Below are 22763 nucleotides of genomic sequence, written 5' to 3' on the forward strand. Positions count from 1 at the left end.
TCTTAACCCTACACAGCAAGGAAGACGAATATTAATGGCTTTGTTCACAGAGACTCTTTATCTCTTTCCTTTACAAGGGCAGGCGAAAATGGGGGTCTATGTCAAAAGGACAAGGATGTGTGTAGAACGCACAACAGACTGATGGATGGAGTCTTAGCTTATTTTGGAAACCCATAGGCTAACCAGAGACTAAATTGGGGTTACTGTCTTCAGGAAGGTTTTCGGAGCTATATTTGCAAGAGTTTTACAGTTTGCTCTCTAGATTGTTTCTAGGTTTTTCATGTGCTTCAGGATGGTATAACATGCATTCCAATCAGAGAAGATTTCTGAATTTACTATGTTTAGTAAATTGCGACAAGCTGACGACTGTTTGCTTTATAGGGTTTTTCTGGGTTTTTTGAGAGCTCCAACGTGTTTTGACATGCAAATTCTTCAGAGATGATTTCCGGACTTACTATTTTTAGTAAGTCACGACAGCTGCTCAGAATATGCTCAAATGGAGATTGGAGTCGCCTACTATTTTTAGCAATGCTATTTTTAGTAAGTGTTATTTTTAGTAAATGCTATTTTTAGTTGTACAATTTTCCAGCAGAGCAACAATTGGGTTCTATTCTGAACAATCATGTTCAGCAGTGGTCTCTCCAAGATTCTTGGAATCTATTTTTGGTAAATAAATAACTTTGGTTATTTATTTAATATTATTTTCATATGACTTTACTTGGGCAATATTTGATATACTTTTTGTAAAGTCAAAAAAAGGTGTTTTGGGAAAAAAAAAGTGTTTTGGGCATCCAAGCTATAGACTTCGAGAATGAGGAAATATTTTATTGAATGGAAATTCATATTTGGTGTCCAACTTCGGGAAAAATTAAAAAGAAGCAAAAGATATTAGTTATATTTTATTTCCCTAATGAGATGTGCACTTTGGAGGGAAAAGTGAATTCAAATTTATGGCACTCAAGTCTATAATAAGACCCTTCTCTCCTTCATTTAGTTATATTGAATACTGAGATAACAAAGTGTTGCCGAATTGTCTATAGAATCTTGGCTTCGACTTTAAATTGGAATGCAGGGGTGATGAAAGAGTTTTAAGAACTTTATTTGCATCTTAATCCTATGCAGCAAGGAAGACGAATAGTGATGGCTTTGTTCACGGAGACTCTTTATCTCTTTCCTTTACAAGGGCAGACAAAAATGGGGGTCCCTGTCAAAAGGACAGGGATGTGTGTAGAACGCACAACAAACTGATGGATGGAGTCTTAGCCTATTTTGGAAACGCATAGGCTAACCAGAGACTAAATTGGGGTTTCTGTCTTCAGGAAGGTTTTTGGAGCTGTGTTTGCAAGAGTTTTACAGTTTTCTCTCTAGATTCTTTCTAGGTTTTTCATGAGCTTCAGGATGGTATAACATGCATTCCAATCAGAGAAGATTTCTGAATTTACTATTTTTTAGTAAATTGCAACAGGTTGACGTTTGTTTCCTTTATAGGGTTTTTCTGGGTTTTTTGAGAGCTTCAACGTGATTTGACATGCGAATTCTTCAGAGATGATTTCCGGACTTACTATTTTTAGTAAGTCAAGACAGCTGCTCAAAATATGCTCAAATGGAGATTGGAGTCACCTACTATTTTTAGCAATGCTATTTTTAGTAAGTGTTATTTTTAGTAAATGTTATTTTTAGTTGTACAGTTGTGCAACAGAGTAACAATTGGGTTCTATTCTCAACAATCATGTTCAGCAGTGGTATCTCCAAGATTCTTGGAATCTATTTTTGGTAAATAAATAACTTTGGTTATTTATTTAATATTATTTTCATATGACTTTACTTGGGCGATATTTGATATACTTTTTGTAAAGTCAAAAAAAGGTGTTTTGGGTGTCCAAGCTAGACTTAGAGAATAAGGAAATATTTTATTGAATGGAAATTCATATTTGGTGTCCAACTTTGGGAAAAATTAAAAAGAAACAAAAGATATTAGTTATATTTTATTTCCCTAATGAGGCATGCACTTTGGAGGTAAAAGCGAATTCAAATTTATGGGGCTCAACTCTATAAATAAGACCCTTCTCTCCTTCATTTAGTTATGTTGAATATTGCGATAACAAAGTGCTGCCGAATTGTCTGCAAAATCTTGGCTTCGACTTTAAACTAGGATGCAGGGGCGACAAAAGAGTTTTAAGAACTTTATTTGCATCTTATCCCTACGCAACAAGGAAGACGAATAGTGATGGCTTTGTTCACGGAGACTCTTTATCTCTTTCCTTTACAAGGCCAGGCAAAAATGGGGATCCCTGTCAAAAGGACAAGGATGTGTGTAGAACGCACAACAAACTGATGGATGGAGTCTTAGCCTATTTTGGAAACCCATAGGCTAACCAGAGACTAAATTGGGGTTTTTGTCTTCATGAAGGTTTTCAGAGCTGTGTTTGCAGGAGTTTTACTGTTTTCTCTCTAGATTCTTTCTAGGTTTTTCATGAGCTTCAGGATGGTATAACATGCATTCCAATCAGAGAAGATTTCTGAATTTACTATTTTTAGTAAATTGCAACAGGCTAACGACTATTTGCTTTATAGGGTTTTTCTGGGTTTTTTCAGAGATCCAACGTGAATGACATGCAAATTCTTTAGAGATGATTTCCGGACTTACTATTTTTAGTAAGTCACGACAGCTGCTCAGAATATGCTCAAATGGAGATTGGAGTCGCCTACTATTTTTAGCAATGCTATTTTTAGTAAGTGTTATTTTTAGTAAGTGTTATTTTTAGTAAATGCTATTTTTAGTTGTACAGTTGTGTAGCAGAGTAACAATTGGGTTCTATTCTGAACAATCCTGTTCAGCAATGGTCTCTCCAAGATTCTTGGAATCTATTTTTGGTAAATAAATTTGGTTATTTATTTAATATTATTTTCATATGACTTTACTTGGGCGATATTTGATATACTTTTTGTAAAGCCAAAAAAAGATGTTTTGGGTGTCCAAGCTAGACTTAGAGAATAAGGATATATTTTATTGAATGGAAATTCATATTTGGTGTCCAACTTTGGGAAAAATTAAAAAGAAGCAAAAGATATTAGTTATATTTTATTTCCCTAATGAGGCATCCACTTTGGAGGGAAAAATGAATTCAAATTTATGGGGCTCAAGTCTATAAATAAGACCCTTCTCTCCTTCATTTAGTTATGATGAATATTGAGATAACAAAATGTTGCCAAATTGTCTACAGAATCTTGGCTTCAGGGTTGGGTGCCGTCCTAGCTTATTACAGTTTCGGTTTTGAAAGACAACTCCTAGCTGTTTGAGGAATTTCATTCAAAGATTTCCAGTGGTTTTCGAAGAAGATTGGTGTGTTCTTTTTGGTGCAAACAAACCCTACATCTGATGTACGTTTCTATTCATCCTAGTTGGAGTTGTTATTCAATTTTTGTGGGTAAAAGCTCAAATTTCTCGTATGCTCTAGGTGCCTCTTTGCTCAGATTTTGGTGAGTTTTGGTGGAGTGATAGATTTCTTATCTCAAATCGAACCTGCTGCTGGTTGCCCTAGTTTCATTTTCAATGTTGGAGTGCGTGCCCTTGCTGAGACCTTGTTTGGTGGTGAGTTTCCTATTCTACCTTAGCCGCCCAGCTCCTATGCTTCATTTGCAACTTACTTGAGCTCATTTGGAGGTGTCACGAAGGCGTTGTCAGCATTTTGGTGTTTCTGGAGTGGCTGGTTTTTCTGAAAATCAGAATTCATTCTACTTACTTCAGAGCTGGTAACATCGACTTTGAGTTTTCTGATTTCAGTTTTCCTTTCCTTGCAAAGTTAGCTTATGTAATAACTTGTTTAGTAGAACTAAACAACCTTTTGTTCTCATTTTTGGAAGCTAACTTCTCCCACTGAGCAAGTGGAAGTGGCTGGTTATATTGCCAAGATTTTGTTGTTTAAGCTTTCAATAAATTTGTATTTCCCCACTAGACAAGTGGAAGTGGCTGGTCAAACCACCATCATGCAATGCTTTCATTGTTTATGCTTTCCTCCCACTGCATAAGTGGTCGAGATATTTATTTGCCAATGCTAACGGGTGTTGAGTGTTGTGCTCAAAAATTGAAAAAATTAAGGGGGATATTTCACGTCCATAGAGTTTGGATCCTTCTCCTATCAAATTTGTCTTGACATTGGAGTTTCTAAAGACTCTTACCCATAATATCCTTATGCACTTTTTGAGATTTTTTCACCTTCCTGAAAGACAATTTGTTATAATCATATGTGCTATAAGAAAATAGATGTGCACATCTCACCATACCACAAATACAAGCCTTCCATCTTGGAACCAAAAATATGAGCAAATATTTCAACTTCCTTGTTAACCTTTCTAATATGATCTTCATTATTGATACTATGAACTTTTTTTTCCAAGAAAGGACACAAATCAGTATGTACTATGTGCGCAAGCTGAAAACAAATTATGACAGTCATGAATCCCCTGGTTTTCTACCCATTTCAGAGCTATCTTGGCTGAAGTATTCAATCCCTTCAACTAAAACCATTGACTGATATTTCCTACATATTTAGTGGCCCCAAAATGATTAATCTCACAGCTCTTCAAGTCTGGAAATAACATGTAATCTGATTTTACCAAAGCAACTTGAAATTGGAACAACATCTTCAGAATTAAAACAGTCTTACAAGAAAAAGAAACGTGAGCATTGTAATGACTGAAAACACTTATGTATAGGTTGACAGCTCATTCCCAACAATCATTAATTTTAAAATGCTCCATCCCTTGACTAAAATTACTTGCCAATTCATTTGTGTGCATGCAAAAGAAATAATGTTGTCCCTGATTTCCAGTTGAATGATAACAACAACACTAAATCTGAAATTTTCATTTATAATCTTCCATGGTTCATTCATCCTATCACAACTAACCTACAACATACTTTGTTGGTGATCTTTTGCATGGATATCCAACAATGAAGTAGCTCCACCATGCTTATTCTATGCTACTCTGGTAGTCATGTGAAATTCATCTAAAGATCTCCTAGTGGTGCTTGAGGCTCCTTCACTAGGAAGAATATTTCCCATACAACCAATCTTTGACACATGATGATTTCCATCACTTTGTGGTTATCGTAAAAATGCAAAGTTTGTGACCATGTCATTTTGATCCAAAGTAGAAAACATACCATGATGAGAAACTTGTTCCTCTAGCCCCATGAGATTGCACTCTTGATTTTCTTCCCAAATGCTATCAACATGCTAATTCTCCATGGTACTAGGAACACTGAAATTATCGTGTCGTCTTCCATCCTCCTTGAATCCTTCTTCATGTCCCCAAAGGTAACTTGACTCCAAAATTATTGTTCCTTTGGAACTCATCAATTCCCTCAATTGTTTGCTTGAACTCCATAGTTCTTGTTTCAGCCTCTTCCTTCTTGAGTGTGGCTACAACAAATGACAGACTTTCAGATTTCTAGAGTAAAAAGTGAGCTAAACTTAGCTATAGGTTAAGCTCATCAACCTCTTTCTCCTTTCCTTTGGATGCATTAAGCATCTCTTCTGCAAACTTATGACATGATCCCTATCCTAAATCAGATGCAAACATTCAGATTTCATTATTTCCATTGTACTCTTGTACTCTTGACCATGGTTTTAAGACTCGTGGACTCGCCACAGACTCGCGAGTCCATGGGAGCCACGAGTCCATATGAAAGACTCGTGAGTCTTTTGCAAGGACTCGCGCGAGTCTTTTACTCGGACTCGTGTGTCTTTCATATGGACTCGCGTAGCCCTAAAAACACGTTGTTTAACCAAAAAAAATCACTCGGACTCGTGTGTCTTTCATATGGACTCGCGTAGCCCTAAAAACACGTTGTTTAACCAAAAAAAATCAGTTTTTTTTAATTTTTTCCCCTCATTTGGCATTTTTGCTTGGTTATAATAGGTTTGTAGGGTTTGAAGGAGAGGAAAGAAGATAAAATCAACAAAAGAGATCTAGGTAAGGATTTTCCTCTTTTTATTTTTTTTCATTTGAATCATTTCCATGCTTTGAAAATCCAAAAAATCTTGAAAAACAAGGGGATATGCTGCCAAAAAAATTTCTATTTCCTTTCCTAAGTTATTTCCTCATATTTTTTTCTTGTTTTTTCTTGTTATTTTTCCCAAATGATTCATTGTCATTTTTTTTGTTGATTTTCCATAAAACCTTGCTGATTTTTTTATTTTTTAATGTTAAATCAGCAATGGCAAGTTCAACTCCAAGGGCAATCCCAAGGTAAGGAAGGCAAAGAGATAAAGCATGGAAATATGGGATTCCAGGAAACAAAAAGGGGAAGGTCACTTGCACCGAATGTACAAAATGGATGACGAGTGGAATCAATAGATTAAAATACCACCTTCCACAAATACCTGGATATGGTGTGGAGGCATGCCCCAAATCAACTCCTGAGATTATTAGAGAGATGAAGGCCATTCTTGCTGAGAATGATATGCAAAAGGAAGAAAGGCAAAAACCAAAAGAAGCCATGGCAGCTACAATGAATCCCACATTGTCCACTTCGGCTCCCATTGGTCACACTCATGGCCGTCAGTCACTTTCATCTTTTGGTGACAATGAGGGTGAGGCTAGTGGCACTCCTGTTAGATCAGACCCTAATTTTTTTGTACCACGCAATGCTCCAAGTGCACAACCTTCACTTGAAGGTATAGGATAGAATAGAGAGAAGCATGAACAAGCAAAGATAGCAACTTCAAACTTTTGGTTTTACAATAATCTATCTTTCAATGCAGCAAACAATGTGTATTGGGAAGGTATGGTTAATGCATTAACAGTTGTGGGTAAGGGGTTTAAGGCCCCAACAGGTCATGACTTTAGTGAGCCATTGCTAGAGAAAGCTGTAAAAAATACACAAGTTGTGGTTGATGATCAAAAAAGGTATTGTAAGAGAAAAGGATGCAGCATTTTATCTGATGGATGGACAGATGGACGAAATAGGACTCTTCTCAACTTCTTGGTGGCTTCAAATGGTGCAATGGTATTCCTAAAGTCTATTGATGCCTCAAATAAAATAAAAAATGCAGACTTTGTGTAATCTGTTGGATGGGGTGGTTCAGGAAGTTGGAGTTGAGAATGTTGTCCAAATTATCACGGACAACGCAGCTGCATATGTATCTATAGGTAGAATGCTTATGGAGAGGCATCCTACAGTTACATGGAGTCCTTGTGCTGCACATTGCTTGGACTTGATGCTAGAGGACATTGGGAAGATTGGATGGGTGAAAAAGGTGGTTGAAGATGCAAGAAGTGTCACCAAATTCATCTACAACCATACTTGGGTGCTTGCTTTGATGAGAAAACACACAAATGGCAAGGACCTTGTGCGACTTGGAGTGACACGATTTGCTAGCCACTTCATCACTTTGCAGAGCATTCTTAGTGTCATTCCTCATCTTAAGCAGATGTTTGTGTCTGATGCTTGGTTGGGGTCTGCATACTCCAAAAGACCTGAAGCAGAGAAAATTGTGAGCATTGTTTTTGATGAAGGTTTCACCAAAAGTGGAGAGGAGTTGACTGCGGTAAGTAACAAACACAAAAGTAAACTTTATACAATCTTGTCTATTTGCTGATTTTATTTTTTAGGGGTTGATTTTGTACTAATTTAAAATTTGTTTTCATTTTTTTAGGTGACAGAACCTTTGGTAAGGGTTCTTTGTATGGTGGATGTAGAGGGCATGCCAATGGGTTTCATTTATCAGGCCATGGATAGGGCCAAAGAGGCCATTTCACATTACTATCGTGGAAATACAAAAAAATGTGAAATCCTTTGGCGCATCATTGATCGTAGGTGGACAAACCAACTCCACCAACCGATACATGCCTTAGCCTACTTTTTGAACCCGAAATTCTACTTCTCTAATTCATTTAGGGCTGATGAGGAGGTCATGGCAGGTGTCATTGCATGCATTGATAACATGGAACCTGATCCAAAGTTGAGAGACAAGGTTCTTGATGAGTTGGAGATGAGATTTGACATTTGCAATTGCTGCATCTTTATTTATGAATTCGGAAATGTTCATTATTGAATTTGAGTTTGACACTTTGACTATCTATTTATGAATTTGGAAATGTTCATTGTTTAATATCTACAAGAGTGCAAAGGGGAGACTCTTCTCATCACAACTAGTAATTGATAGGAGGAAAACAACAACCAGGTAAAAAATTTAGTAACTTAGTTCAATACTGGAAGAAAAAAACGACAAATTTGATTGTTACATTGTTTTCTCAATTCTAATATTTCTAAATGTATTTTGTAGATTTATGGTGGGAGAATTATGGTGCTTGTATGCCCTAATCTTCAAAAGATAGTCATTTTTGTTTTGTCTCAGCTAATACAGATGCAAAAGCATATGGATTTCAAAGAATCAATGTTGTTCAATTAATCGAGGAGACAAAGCTCCTTTAAATAGAGTTACAAAGATGATGTTTCTAAAAGAAACAAACATTAACTAGAGGCGAAATTAGAAACAACTTAAATGACTATTAATAACACAAAGAGAAAGATATTATTCTAATATCAGCCATGCAGTGCTTCTGGGTGTGAACGAAATTGGAGTGTATTTGAGAGCATTCACACAAAGAAGAGAAATAGATTGACACAAAATCGGCTCAATGATCTAGTCTTCGTTCGGTACAACCTTCGCCTTCGAATTAGACAGGTGGAGGGTGTTTCACATGAGGCCGCTGACTTGGATGAAATTGATCCATACGGTGATTGGACCATGAATGAACAAAATGATGGTGACGATGTCCTCCTTACCGAAGAAGAAATTGCAGAAATAGAGAAATAGAGAGAGGAGCAGCACAAGATGCAGAAGGAGAAAGATTGGATGAAATGGAGGACGAAGATGAGGACGAAGATGAGGACGAGGATGAGGACTTTGACTTCGAAGAAGAATCATCTCACCATTTAGATACCACAACACCCATTGCTACTACTTCTAGCTCAAGGCCTGAAAAATTGAGCTATATTAGGAGAAATAAAAAAAGGAAGACGTAGTCTTCTCTTCAGTTTGTTCATTGTTGTTTTTCACATTTGGAGTTGGGCATATCATTATATGTAATTTTGTGAACATTTATAAACTTATGCTGCTATTATACATTTTGGAGTTGAAACTATGAGTATGAATGATGAAATTTCAAATATTGCGTGTTTGTAGATCATATGACATGTGTAATGTTTCAATTATGGCTCTTATGTTCTCTAGATGCATTAATTTCTTTATGTTTTTTTTGTAAAACTACAGGTTTTTTTTTTGCCGAGTCTTTCGCGAGTCTTTCACGAGTCCGAGTCCAAGTCCAAATTTTTGGTTTGCCGAGTACGTGGCGAGACCGAGTTTTAAAACTTTGCTACATTAAATCTACAATAGTGATAGTTTTCTCAAGTTGTTCACTCCATGTTTTGCATTAAATCTTCATGAAACCTTTTCAAACCTTTTCATTTATCCATGCTTGTTAGGATTGGAACTTCATTCTCATTTGTCATCAATAATTCTTTCTTCTAATCTTCCTCATGAAAGCTAGAGTCATGCAATGATGTTAAGCTATAGCTAGAATCAATGCAAGTATCAACATTCTCATCATACCTTTCAATGGGATCATTCTTGAAATCATTTTGATAGGTTTCTTGCATATACCACTCCTTTTTTGAATCAATCTCATTGGATTGATGTAAGATCTCAATGTTAGCTATTAATCTAAAATTTTCAGCAAGCTGACACATCATTAGTAACTTCAAAATTTTCTAATGTCATATCTTCATTGTTAATCACATCCTTTTGTCAACAAATCAACATAGGTAGACTTGAGAGATGGCATCTATCAGAACTTCTACCTCATCACTGTGGTTCTACTTCCTAGCAATGTGGTTTAACTCCTTATAGTGTAGGTCTACTCCTTATTGACCACCCCCCAGCCACAGGAACAAACACATATTATGAACTTCTTTGGTAGTACGGTAATTACTTTGACATTGGATGTTAGGAGTGATTCTACTAGGAGTGCCTTGTTTGGCCCTCCCAGCCTTTGGATTTCCCCATTAAGCACAAAAAAGTCTTGTATTGGCCCATTCACAATGATAAATGATGACACAACTGACTATGATAGTCAATGAGACCTTCATCTCTCTCTAGTACTCCTTATCTTGTACTCTTTGGGGTTATTGCTCGCCCTACTTGGTTATTTGTATTGGTTTCTTGACCACCTATGTTGGTGCTCTCCTACTATTATGTATTTTGTTTTTGGTTACTCCTATTTGTTAAGTCTATCTTTCTTTGTAAACTGATCTACTCTCGAGTCACATTGACTTAGTTTTGGCTATTTGCAGACATTAATATAATTTCTTTCTTCTTTCTTTTCTTTTGGTGAATCAGTAATCTATTGATGTGTCATGTTTGGAGGTTTTCATTGTCTATGGAATGTGACATAAATTGGGAAAGTTAAAAATTCTGCCTCTTGATTTTGAATGAAATTTCTCTTTGCACATAGAGATAGCCTAGATCAACTACTGGTAGTATTGACTTATAAAGAGTATTGATATGGAGAATCAAAGGAATTACATTTGTGAAAATATAGCTTTGTCATCATATATTCAAAGATATTGATGTTGATTTATTTTGAATGTCTCGCCCTATCATACCAGGTCCTTATAATTTATAGGTATCACTATAACACATAATTGTCTACTTAGCATGATAAATGGTCCAATGCATATTACTGTTCTTGATTAAAAGAAATGTCAATTCAACTATCGTCCAAATCACTTGAATCATTAAATAAATGAACACAAACAACCATTCAATAAATCTTAACAGTAACGTTTGATTGAAAAGAAAACAATATTTAAACATACAGAATTTCTTATATAATATATTAGTTGAAAGGTAGCAGTAATACAATATAAAATATTTTAGCTCCATATTTCAATAAAATTTATTCCACATTGCAAAAAAGCTTGGTAATCATTAATCTTATCAACATGCAAAACCCACAACCTTGGACAGTGGTAAAGGAACTTATAACATACCCAAATGAAATAGGACTGTCCTCATCAAATCCCCTTTATGTCCAATAGACTTTGAAATCAGATCTAACCGGAGCAAGTACAAGAGTGCAAAGTGCACCTCACAAAGAAGAACTAAAATTTTGCGTACTCGTCTTCCTATTGTTGACTTCATGAGATATATCAAGAAAAACACCACTGCAGAAAACAGCATCCATTAGTTTATATGCATGCACTATTCATTCTAAACAACTCCCTATACACATTCATTAGATCAAAGATTCACAAAAAAACAGACTATGTTGAAAAGTTGCGAAGAAATTCTATCAAATAATTAGAAAGAAAACTAAAACCTAAAATAAGCTACACTACAAATAGATGTATGGTAGGAAAGAGATGACATACTGTAGCAAGCTAAACTATCAAACTGATGCACCCAAAAAAGGAAAAAAATAAAGGATATAACAAATGAGAAGCACACTTACATCAGTTAAAACACTCAAAATTACCAATCGGCCAATATAGAACACTAAAGAGGGCAAATGGCTCTATCATATATCAGATGTACTAGAGCACATTTATGTTCTCATTCAATAATTTCTGCTGTGTACAAGCAAACCATTGTAATCACAGTGATGCAAATAAACCGTAAAATAAACAGAAGATGCAGGCTTTCCATAAAACTGTTGGTACCCATATGAAACTCAACTTTCATACTCCCTTTTGTCAGGCTAGTCATTGTCCTTGATCTTGTGTCAATCCAATCAACTGTGGTCTCCCCTAGTCAGTTTGCAAGGCCATCCTATCAGGATCTATGTACTTTCGACAAACAACTTTCCACGGCAAAGATGATCACCCCAAGTTTGATAAGGAGTATGTTAGATTTATGATAAGAAATGAATTAAGCAGAAATACAGAAATAAGGAACAATAAGACACAGTCAATACACTGGGAAAACCCTCCTTGAGGGAGAAAAACCCAGCCAAATAATCTCCTTGTATTGTTATATTGAGAAGGGCAGAAATCTGCTTTACAACAGGCCCAAAGGCTAGGCCGATCTGAAGCAATGAAGATAGCACCTCTCCTAGGTGCAATTTATACAATGAGTTAGATATCTCCTTAATATATCGATCTGAAGCAATATGATAATATGCTGAAGATGATCGATCTTCTTGAAGTTGTTGATTTTTTCTGTCATTGATGTCAACAGTCTATTGTATCACTGTAATGTCCCCACTTTAGCAGTTGACCAAGTGTGTGTGCGTTAGCCTTGTTCTACATGGTCCCGAGGGCTAACGAAGGGTTTAAGGCGATCCTAGAGTGTTTTGGCCTAGTCATTTTCAGTTTGAGCCAAAACGAAGTTGATTTACTCAGTTTCAGGCATACTTACTATTTTTAGTAAGTCAGCAGGACATAGTGGAGGCCAGTTTTGGTGTTTGGATTTGATACTCCTCGGTGAGAGCTTTCCGATGAGCTATCACTCGCATTATTCGGAGTCCGATTGCTAATACATTTTAATGCCTGAAGTTTTATTAAAGTAACATTTAATTTATTAAAGTGTTACTCTAATATTTATTTTATGGGGATCTGTACCCAAGGGAGACATAAGTGAATATTTTAATATATGTTTTATATTGCTCATCTTTTATCCCACATTGCCGATGAGAGTTGAGTCGACCCTTGGAAAAAGAATAAAAGAAAGCGTTTGTGGCTTCATTAGATATGTTGAATATGAGAAGAAATTGATGCATGAGTTGCAGATCCGTTCTTGGCATCAGAGGACGTCTATCCTCTCTTGTGACATTCTAGACGTCATTCCCCTGGGGTTTGGCCTTTGGAATCCATTGCTACCAGCTTCATTATCAGGCAGTTTCGCGTTTCTAGCTACAGGCAGATTGGATGTCTTGCTCATAACTTCTTCTCCATTTGTCCGATGCTTATGCCACTTTGAGGGGATGATATGTGAAGACATTGGACTGACTGAAGATAAAATATTACTGTAGTAGCCGCGCCACTGTTGCAGCCGCGTACTGTAGCAACCGCGTACTGTAGCAGCATCACTGTAGCAACAGCGTCACTGTAGCAGCTGCGGACTGTAGCATCTTGTTAGCAGCAGCCTAATGCTATGGCCCAAGCCATCACTCTTTGAAGTAAACAATATTCATGCCATTCTATTGCTGGAGTATTTAGTGAGTTGTTTCATTGCCAATATTGCACTTAATCTGAAAATCATTATAAATACAGTGTGCTGGTTATTTCAGTTGTGTGTTTATGCTTTCATTTTCATATTCATGTTACATGCATAGATCCTTGTTAAAAGAGCACAAAAAAAAAACAATACAACAAACCATTCCGGAGTCATAAGGGTTGTAACACAAAAATAGAGAAATTAGGGACTGCAAGCAAAGTGTTTGACGGAATTACTTTATAGCTGTGATTTCATTTAGAAGTGGATTTTGGGGTAACCATTACAATCACTTCAAATAGTGTTGTTGTGCTTCCTGTGTGGCGACTAGATTTTGGTTGGAATTTCTATGCCATGTGTTCTGGCTGAAGCTGTCCATGTGAACAGTTATGGATTTCCTTTTTCTTTGCAGGACTGTGACGTGTTGGTTCAAGCTTATTCAATGTTTTTGTCCTCATTCTAAAGGTTGAAATCGAATGTTTTACTGTGATGGAATTTAAATAATACATGGAGCTGCGTCAGTTTGTGACAGCATGATGTGTCAATTTTTAAAAAGACCTCACTAGGATTCGACCACATTTTTGTTGAAGCGCTAAGTGTTGCATGTCTGAATTTTAACAGAATGATACGAAGTGTTTTTGTTTGACACATTGACTTCCCTTTTAGCGCGATGTCAGTGCAATCTGGAAATTTGGCTAAGCGTTTCTTTCTGAGCTGGAAAGATAGCATATTTTTTAAGATGCGTTACTGGTGTGGTCAGGTTGTTTGTTGTTTTTGCAGTGATAATCATTCCGTGCCTCAGTTCATTTGATGAAATTTCTTTGTGGGGCGTTTCTTAATGATTCTGGAGTTTTTTTGTTTTTTTTAAAAGAATTTTCTGACCTTATTGATAAGCTGTCGACGGTAATCCTTGAAAAATTTTTGTTTTGTGTCTATATAGAAAAAATCGATTATAGATATCATGCACTTTCTTTTTAATTGCGAGATAAGCGCCAAGTTAATAAAATCTGGGCGTTTCCTTTTATTTTGGGCTCCTTGTGTCAGCCGGCTGGAATAAGAAGGTTGGCCTGAATTTGCAACGCAGGATATACACAGGTGATTCTTTTCTGAGACATGGCCTTTTTGGAAACTAGATGGATGCGTGAGAATTGGAGCGTTTTTTTTGGTAATGGTTTTCGGGTAAGGTTAGTGAATTGAACCTGACCTTGGTGGGTGTGAGATTTGTAAGTAGAAGTGTGAAGTTCGAAAAAGAGTTGTGGTGTTGCTACAGTATGCGGACATCTTCCATATGGAGGTTTTTTTTAATATGATGCGTGTCATTTTTCAAATGAGAAGAAAGGAAAATAAGTGATTCCAAAAGTAATGCAATAGATTATTGAAGATGATCTTCTCAGCTAAGGACTTTCAGTTTTTTATAACTGTCAAAATTTGACAGAGGGCAGGCAGTTAACGTACAGATCCTGAAATCATTAGCATTGCAATAAACAGCATGAAGAGTGTATCGAACCTGATAGGGTGTGGGTAAGTTCCCATGAAGTCTGGGCAACTAAGAATTGGGTAGCTGCTCTCAAAATGAAAAAGGGGTTTTTCAAATAAAATTATAAAAGTAACAGGAAGACAGTAATAAATGAGACTGAAATGCATGGGGTTCAATAAGTGTTGATTTTATATGGTCAAGGTTATCCTGCTCATGTAATTTGAAATTCTTCCTAAAAGATGGTAATGTGGGTTCAACTGTGTTTTTGCTGCTGAGACTATCTTGTCCTAAAAGTGAATTTTCTGTGTGTTCTATGCAAATCAGTATAGAACTATGATATAACTTCTGTTGTATATGTTGTCAATCAGTGATTTGCTTCTGAGTTGGAACTCAAATAGAGGTTGCAGCCTCTAAGTTTGTGTTAGTTTTCATATTGAGTTGGTGCTCTGTTGTAATCTTGGGTTGAAGCCCATTTTTTAGTGAAATCTTTTATGCCATGGTTTTTACCCTATTGGGTTTTCCACGAGAGAAAAATCTGTGTCTTCGTCTCTCTCGTTAAGCGTTCTATTGTTGATACATTTTGTTAAATTTATTAAAACACTGATTCACCCCCCCTCTTAGTGTTTTTCTGTTTATGTTTCAGAAGTCACACAAACTTGCCTTTTATCAAAAAATCGAATGTCACTTTAGTGAATTTGCTTGAGTGAATATATACATGTATGGTGACTATTCGTGAAAGGTCGTTCTTCTTCACAGATGAGGCGACTTTACAAACAGAAAGGAGACGACTTTTGGTGAAGAGTCGGCCCAGCCTCAATAAAAAATAAATAATCTGTAAATGAATGTTGCCAATTTTATATATGATTTATTATTTGAATTTCTGGGTGGAGATACTCTCCCGCTGCTATACAACAACACTCCCTCTTAGCTAGGGAGATATCTTTCTAGATATTCATGTCATGGAGTTTCTCAACATGACACTCATAATGGCTACTCCCATTTGTGGAAAAGAGTTCATCACGGAGTCGCTCAACGTGGTATCGTCATGGAGTTACTCAACATGGCGTCCACCATGGCTACTCCCTTGTGTGGAAAGGAACATGTGCACAAGTGCCCATCACGGAGTCACTCCAAATGATGTCATCATTGAGTCCCTCAACATGATGTCCACCATGGCTACTACCATGTGTGGAAAAACACAAGTACAAAGAATTCATCGAGTCTCTCAACGTAATATCGTCATGGAGTCTCTCAACATGATGCCTCATCTCAATCTTAGAGATGAACAAGGACTCACACCTAATATTTCTCCATCTTAGAGAAATATACACTACAAGGGTTTTCACCTTATATTTCTCCGTCTTAGAGAAATCTACACTACAAGGGCTTTCACCTCATATTTCTCCGTCTCAAAGAAATATACACTACAAGGAATCTTCATGATTGTAATATCCCCTATCCAACTGTAGACCGGATTTAATAGATATTTGCTAGCATCATTCTTTTAATTATTGAATGATGTGCTGATATATGGTCTCAGAATTATTTCAGAATGAAGAAAAGGCTAACAAACACATGAATCTTCAAGAAAGAACAATCATTAAAGGAGTCCCAGAGGGGTATGATAGTCAAACTTGCATGTGCAAACAATTTATAGTATTCCTACTCCAAACTAGACACTCGGACAGCTTTTACAGCTAACTGTCATTATGTCAAACAATTGACAGGTGTCCTCAGAAATGTACTAATAATAAAATGCAAACCAAATCATCCTCCTTATTCATATGATAAATCAAATTACACTCCAAATGTCAGATTTAGAACACAGCAAGACTGCTAGCCAACAAGTGTAATTGACTGTCATAAATATGATTGTCTGAATACCTAGGAGATTGCAGTTTGTATAAGATCATAGACTGATTGCAAGTTGATGAGAACCTGATCTATGTTTCCTTTGAATTGTATTCATAGAATGTTATCTGACCTGTCCAGTCGGACCTCTTCCGTGGCCACCCAGTTGCTGCAAGTGATGCCACAGAAAGTTGCTGTCACTGGGGTTAATTGCCCTCCAAAATATCTTAATCTGATCAGACTGCTCCCTGAATGACAGTGTTTGCTCCTTGAATAATTTAAAGCAATCATAATCTACCAATAATGAATACCGTGGTAGTATAAGGGGGCGGACCAGCTACAGATCGGCTTCCTAGAAGAAATTAAAATGGCCACTCAAACTTCCAGCAAATGATCCCAGATGCCCTGCCTCAACCTCCTATAAATTTAGGAATCTTTTTTGGTGAAAAATCGTTGCACCCCTTGGAGTGGTATGAGAGGATGTGTTCAAATCGTGGTCCCAAAGAGATGGCGGACTTGCTGAGGATCAGTCTCCCCAAACAATTAATTAATGCTCCTTTGCCTCCAAATAAAGCCTCCAAAAGAGTCGCCTAAGCTTTACCTTCAATCTGCAATCAATATTGGGCAAGTTCGATGCAAGAATGGAGCGATATGAGTGAAAATGTAGGTTCCAAAGAATCTAAAGCCTCTGTTAACAGCAGACTGATGTCCTTCGATCTGCCTCCAACCTATCTTCAAAACTCCAAAGAAGATATCATTGAAGTAGTCTTGCCCAAATAAATGCATCCACAAGGTGATTGCCAAAATATGAAGTTTGAAGCACAACCACTTGAAATCTGATCTGAATCTCCAATAAACCCAATTGAGATGATTGAGGTGTCACCTCCTCTTAAGCAACCCCTCGAGAGATCTTTCACTCTCTCAGTTATGCGATCAATGGGAGTTGATGTTCCCAAGGATCCTAAGTCTGCAGACAACCTTTAGGTTCTACAAAACCCTTGAATTCTCCAATCTCAAATCCAAGTCTGCTTTCCTTCTCTTACCCCCTTCTATTTAATCTTTTCCATAACCTTTCATGAGACACCTTCCAGAAGGGGGTAGGTACAATATATTTATTTTTAATTAAGTGACTATTAATTAATATTTTATTTTTATACTTCAGTCACTTATTAAATTAATTAAATATAAATTCACTTTTTAATAAATAAATTATTTTAATGGCTTTATAAGATATTAATTTAATTAATCCCTCCTTATACCTTCTATTAGCCTAGCGGTAAAAATTTGGGACATTACAATGATGATGTGACTCCCTTTGAAACTCCAAGTACTAGCATCAAACTCCTGACCTCCTCGTCCAAGGTTGCCTCTATTGATTTGTGAGACTCCCTCTGAATGTTAATTCCTCCTCTTCGAAGAAACTGGTCGACTTTAGAGTAAGAAAACTTCTTAATCGACTTTAGAGCTTGGCTCCTTTTGAGATGTCCCCATGGCAATTTCTGCAATAGAAACAAGTTGTGTAGACCTTAATTTGCAATCTTGAGCAAAGTGTCCATACTTGTCACACTTGAAACACTGAATGTGAGAGAGATCCTTCTTCTTCTTCGGTTCTGGGGCAGAATCTGATTCTCTGCCTCTATTCCTCTTTCTTTCTTTGCCTCTTTCTCTAGAAGTATGTGTAGCAAGAACTTGATTTTCTACATCATGGTAGTTTCGCCCAATTCCTCTTGCTGCCAACCTGGACTCTTCTTGAATACAATCAGCTCAAAGGCAATCAAACTTGGGCAACTTAGATCTCCCACCGATGCTTTGGATAAAGGACTCCCAATATTGGGGAAGACCATTTAGTGCCAACATAACAAGATCTATGTCTGCAATTATGTCCCCAATAGCGCTCAACTAATCTCTTAAATCAGCAATCTTCATAAAGAATGAGATGACTGAATCTTCCTTATCCATTTTTACATGGTGAAGTTGTTGTCTCAAAGCAAGGGCTCTGTTGGTATTGTTGATCTCATACAATCCTTTTAGAGTATCAAACATTTCTTTAGCTGACTTCAACTTGGAGATGATCGGTACTAGGTGATTCATCACAAAGTCTATCATGATCTTCCTAGCCTTCATGCCATTTTTCTTCCACTAGATTTTCTCAGTATCATCAGAAGGCTCGGGCATATCACTTTCCACGAAATCAAGAAGATCATTCTCCTCTGATGCAATGAGTACCCTGGGTTTCCAAGAGTTGAAGTTTGAGGCTCCATCAAGCCTATCTTCTACCTTGACACCATTCACCATTTTCTTTTTCCTTACAAATTCTCCTTCAAAAAAATCTGTCCTTAAGTCTGAAATAATTTGCAACCTTAGATTTGTAATACTTTGCCTTCAAGATCTGCCCTAGATGAAAAGTTTACTTGACTGCTTAAACATCTCTCATCAGATCTTTTCTTAAAACTAGCTCTAATACCATGCTAGTTTTATGATCAGAAATGAATTAAGAAGAAATACAGAAATAAGGAACAATAAGACACAGTCAATACCTTGGGAAAACCCTCCTTGAGGAAGAAAAACCCAGCCAAATCCTTGTATTGTTATATTGAGGAGGGCAGAAATCTGCTTTACAACAGGCCCAAAGGCTAGGCTGATCTGAAGCAATGAAGATAGCACCTCTCCTAGGTGCAATTTATACAATGAATGAAATATCTCCTTAATATATCGATCAGAAGCAATATGATAATATGCTGAAGATGATCAATCTTCTTGAAGTCATACGAACTTGCCTTGATCAAAAAATCGAATGTCACTTTAATGAATTCACTTGAGTGGATATATACATGTATGGTGACTATTCGTGAAAGGTCGGCCTTCTTCACAGATGAGGCAACTTTACAAACAGAAAGGAGATGACTTTTGGTGAAGAGTGTAAATTTTTATTCAATTGCAATAAAAGAACAAATTATATATGTGAGAATTTTATATGATTATACTGTCTAATAATCTGATTATTTTGTTGCAGGCAGAAGGAGAGAGATCATTAATATTTTTCTATGTCTTCTCCAAATGATTCATGTCGGGCTTTATATGTTTTAGAAGACCGGTGAATAGATGTCTTGACCGGTCATGTCTTTTAGACATGACCGATCAAGGCACCTATTGATCGGTGCACATCCCGATTTCGGTTATGTTTGGTAAATTACATTAATACTTAACACTCGGTTGAAGCGGTGTTAGTTATGATGCTTTGTTAATGGCCCGAATAAATGTTTATCCCGATAACAAATAGCATTACATATGCTATCGGGTTAATACCCCGATAGCATATTAATGCCGATTCATAAATGAATCGACATTAATATGCTATCAGGTTACTAGCCCGATAGCATTTAGATCGACGCTTAACATAGTTAAACAAGTCGTCAATCTAATCCATATTTATCCAATGTCAATATCATAATCATGATCAATGTTATAATCTGATAAACATATTCAGTTCGGAAAGCATAAATCAGATAATCTAATAGCATAGATGAGTAAACCAAAACAAAATAGAGGAGATTAAAGGGTTAGGAAAGTCTTATCTTACAGAAGCTACTAATGCATTAACACTCCCTCTTAGCTTTGGAAGATAGATAAAGTAACCTGCATCACATTTCTTTTCCATAATGTCAGTCTCCAAGAATATATATCATCTATACATATGATATGAAGTATCATCAGGACATAAGATACAAATATAAAACATCACTCTAAGTATGTGACATAGAGTATCACCTAACCATGTGATATAAAAGATTCATCATTTCATTATGACAAGATATCACCTGAACATGTGATATCAGTATTGCCTAAACACGCAATACTAAGGATAAACATATGAGGATGGTTAGATTCTCATCTTATCCAAGTTGTGATATGTGCACAAACATTTTATACAAATGTTTTATCACAACACCATCATGGCACATCCATGACATACCAGAGATCCAACATGATAACTAGTTTAGAGAATCATAAGATCGTTACCTTATGATGTCTGCATACAAGCGTTCATAATCTGAGAGATCGTCACCTCTTAGATATGAACACAGGGGGTGAAACCCAGAATGTCCCAGCATGACAAAAGAAGTTTACACATTAAACATCTTATTTACAAAGCAGATTACCTTTCTATCATACCTAAACCTTTTTTGAAGTGATCAACCTTCACTCTGGAAAGTGGTTTGGTCAGAATATCTGCAGTCTGATCTCCTGTACTAACATATTCCAATCTGATCACATTTTTGTCTACCATGTCTCATACATAATGGTATGGAATCTCAATATGCTTAGATTTGTCATGAAATACTGGATTTATAGAAAGCTTTATGCAGCTCTGGTTGTCACAATGGATGACAGTGGATTTCATGGGTTTACCAAATAGTCCCACAAGCAACTTCCTAAGCCATACTGCCTCTCGAGCAGCCATGGAAGCTGCAATGTACTCAGCCTCGATGGAACTCTGTGCTACAGAAGACTGTTTTCTGCTGATCCAAGATATCATGGCTGATCCTAAACTGAAGCAACACCCTAAAGTGCTTTTCCTGTCAGTCACACTCCCAGACCAATTTGAGTCTATAAATCCGTGTAGGTCTAGATCGACTTTCTCATATTTGAGACCAAGGTTTAGAGTACCTTGTAAGTACCTCATAATGTGTTTCACTGCAATCAAGTGGATTTCCTTAGGCTCACACATAAACTGACTTAAGGCATTGACCGCATAACAGATATATGGCCTTGTATTCACCAGATACATTAGGGACCCAATCATCTATCTGTAGAGAGTAGGGTCAGTGGATTGTGACTCTGTTGATGCTTCCTTAAGTTTATGTAAATTTGTTTCCATGGGAGAGGTCATAGGTCTGCAGTTATGCATTCTGAATCTCTTCAAAATGTCCAAGGTATATTTTCCTTGGTTTAGTATAATATTTTCAGAATTTTGCCATATTTCCAAACCTAAGAAGTAATGAAGGAGTCTCAAGTCCTTCATATCAAATTCTTTAGATAAATCTTTCTTACATTGATCTATGAGGTGATCTTCTCCTGTGATTAGTAAGTCATCAACATATAGAATCAATATTAACATATCACCTTTATTTTGTTTGTAGTAGAGATTTGGATCTGCATCATTTTTAGAGAAACCTAGTTTAGAGAGATAGGTGTCAATTCTTTCACACCAAGCCCTGGGAGCCTGTTTAAGACCATAGAGAGCTTTCTTGAGTCTGCACGCATGAGACTCTGCACCCTGAATTTCAAATCCTTCAGGTTGCTCTAGGTAGACTTCTTCTGAGATCTTACCATTAAGGAATGTTGTCTTAACATCCATCTTGTGCACCTTCCACCCTTTTGCTACTGCAATGGCTAGTATTGTTCTTACTGAGGTATATCTGGCTACAGGTGCAAAGGTTTCTTCATAATCTATTCCTTCCCTTTGAGAGAACCCTCTAGCTACAAATCTGGCCTTGTGCTTTTCAATACTGACATCTGCAGCAAGTTTGATTTTAAAAAACCATTTAGATGAAACAACAGATTTCTTAGTAGGCCTAGGAACGATCTCCCAAACATCATTCTTCATAATGGACTGATACTCTTCAGACATGGCATCCTTCCATACTTGATGCTTAAGTGCATCTGATACATTGTTTGGTTCAGCTTTAGAGAGATCATTCATAAGAGCAACATAGCTAGTGAATTTATTAGGTCTTTTGCTTTTTCTGAAGGTTCCTGAAGGAGCAGCAAACTTCTGAGCTTCTGCTACAGTCTTGGTGGCCCATAGAGGTCTTTTCTTGAGGTTTTCTCTAGGTGGGATAGGAGTTTCACCTATAGTTTCCTCAAGATTCTCCCTCTGAAGCTCAGGAGTAGGATCTTCTTCTATGTTAGGAGTGGGGATATAGATTTCAGGCTCTATTGTACTTAGGGCTCTTTTGAAGGCTAAATCTTCTTCAAAGATTACATCCCTACTAAGTTCAATATTTCTCTGACCATGTATATATATTCTATAGGCCTTGGATGTTTCACTATATCCTACAAGTATTCCCCTTTTTCCAGAAGGTGGCTGATATCTGGCTTTAGTTTGGTAAATATTTCCTCAAGAGTTTTATCTTCAAGATGTGAGTGAGGACATTTGTTTTGTATATACACAACAGTGTTAGTTGCTTCTGCCCAAAGATTGATATTTA

The 22763-nt window shown here is 36.7% G+C and overlaps 1 protein-coding gene across 2 annotated transcripts in view; it reads right to left on the bottom strand.

Annotated features, from left to right (window-relative positions):
• The window catches only part of LOC131028861 (piezo-type mechanosensitive ion channel homolog), a 293857-nt gene that overhangs the window by 108457 nt on the left and 162637 nt on the right, over nt 1-22763 (bottom strand). For both annotated transcript variants that reach the window (XM_057959226.2, XM_057959227.2), the window contains one exon: nt 11063-11236. In XM_057959226.2, the coding sequence (XP_057815209.2) occupies nt 11063-11236 (174 nt within the window). The remainder of the gene's footprint in view (nt 1-11062; nt 11237-22763) is intronic.

Source organism: Cryptomeria japonica, chromosome 8 (genome assembly GCF_030272615.1).
Source record: "Cryptomeria japonica chromosome 8, Sugi_1.0, whole genome shotgun sequence".
In the NCBI taxonomy this organism is placed as follows: Eukaryota; Viridiplantae; Streptophyta; class Pinopsida; order Cupressales; family Cupressaceae; genus Cryptomeria; species Cryptomeria japonica.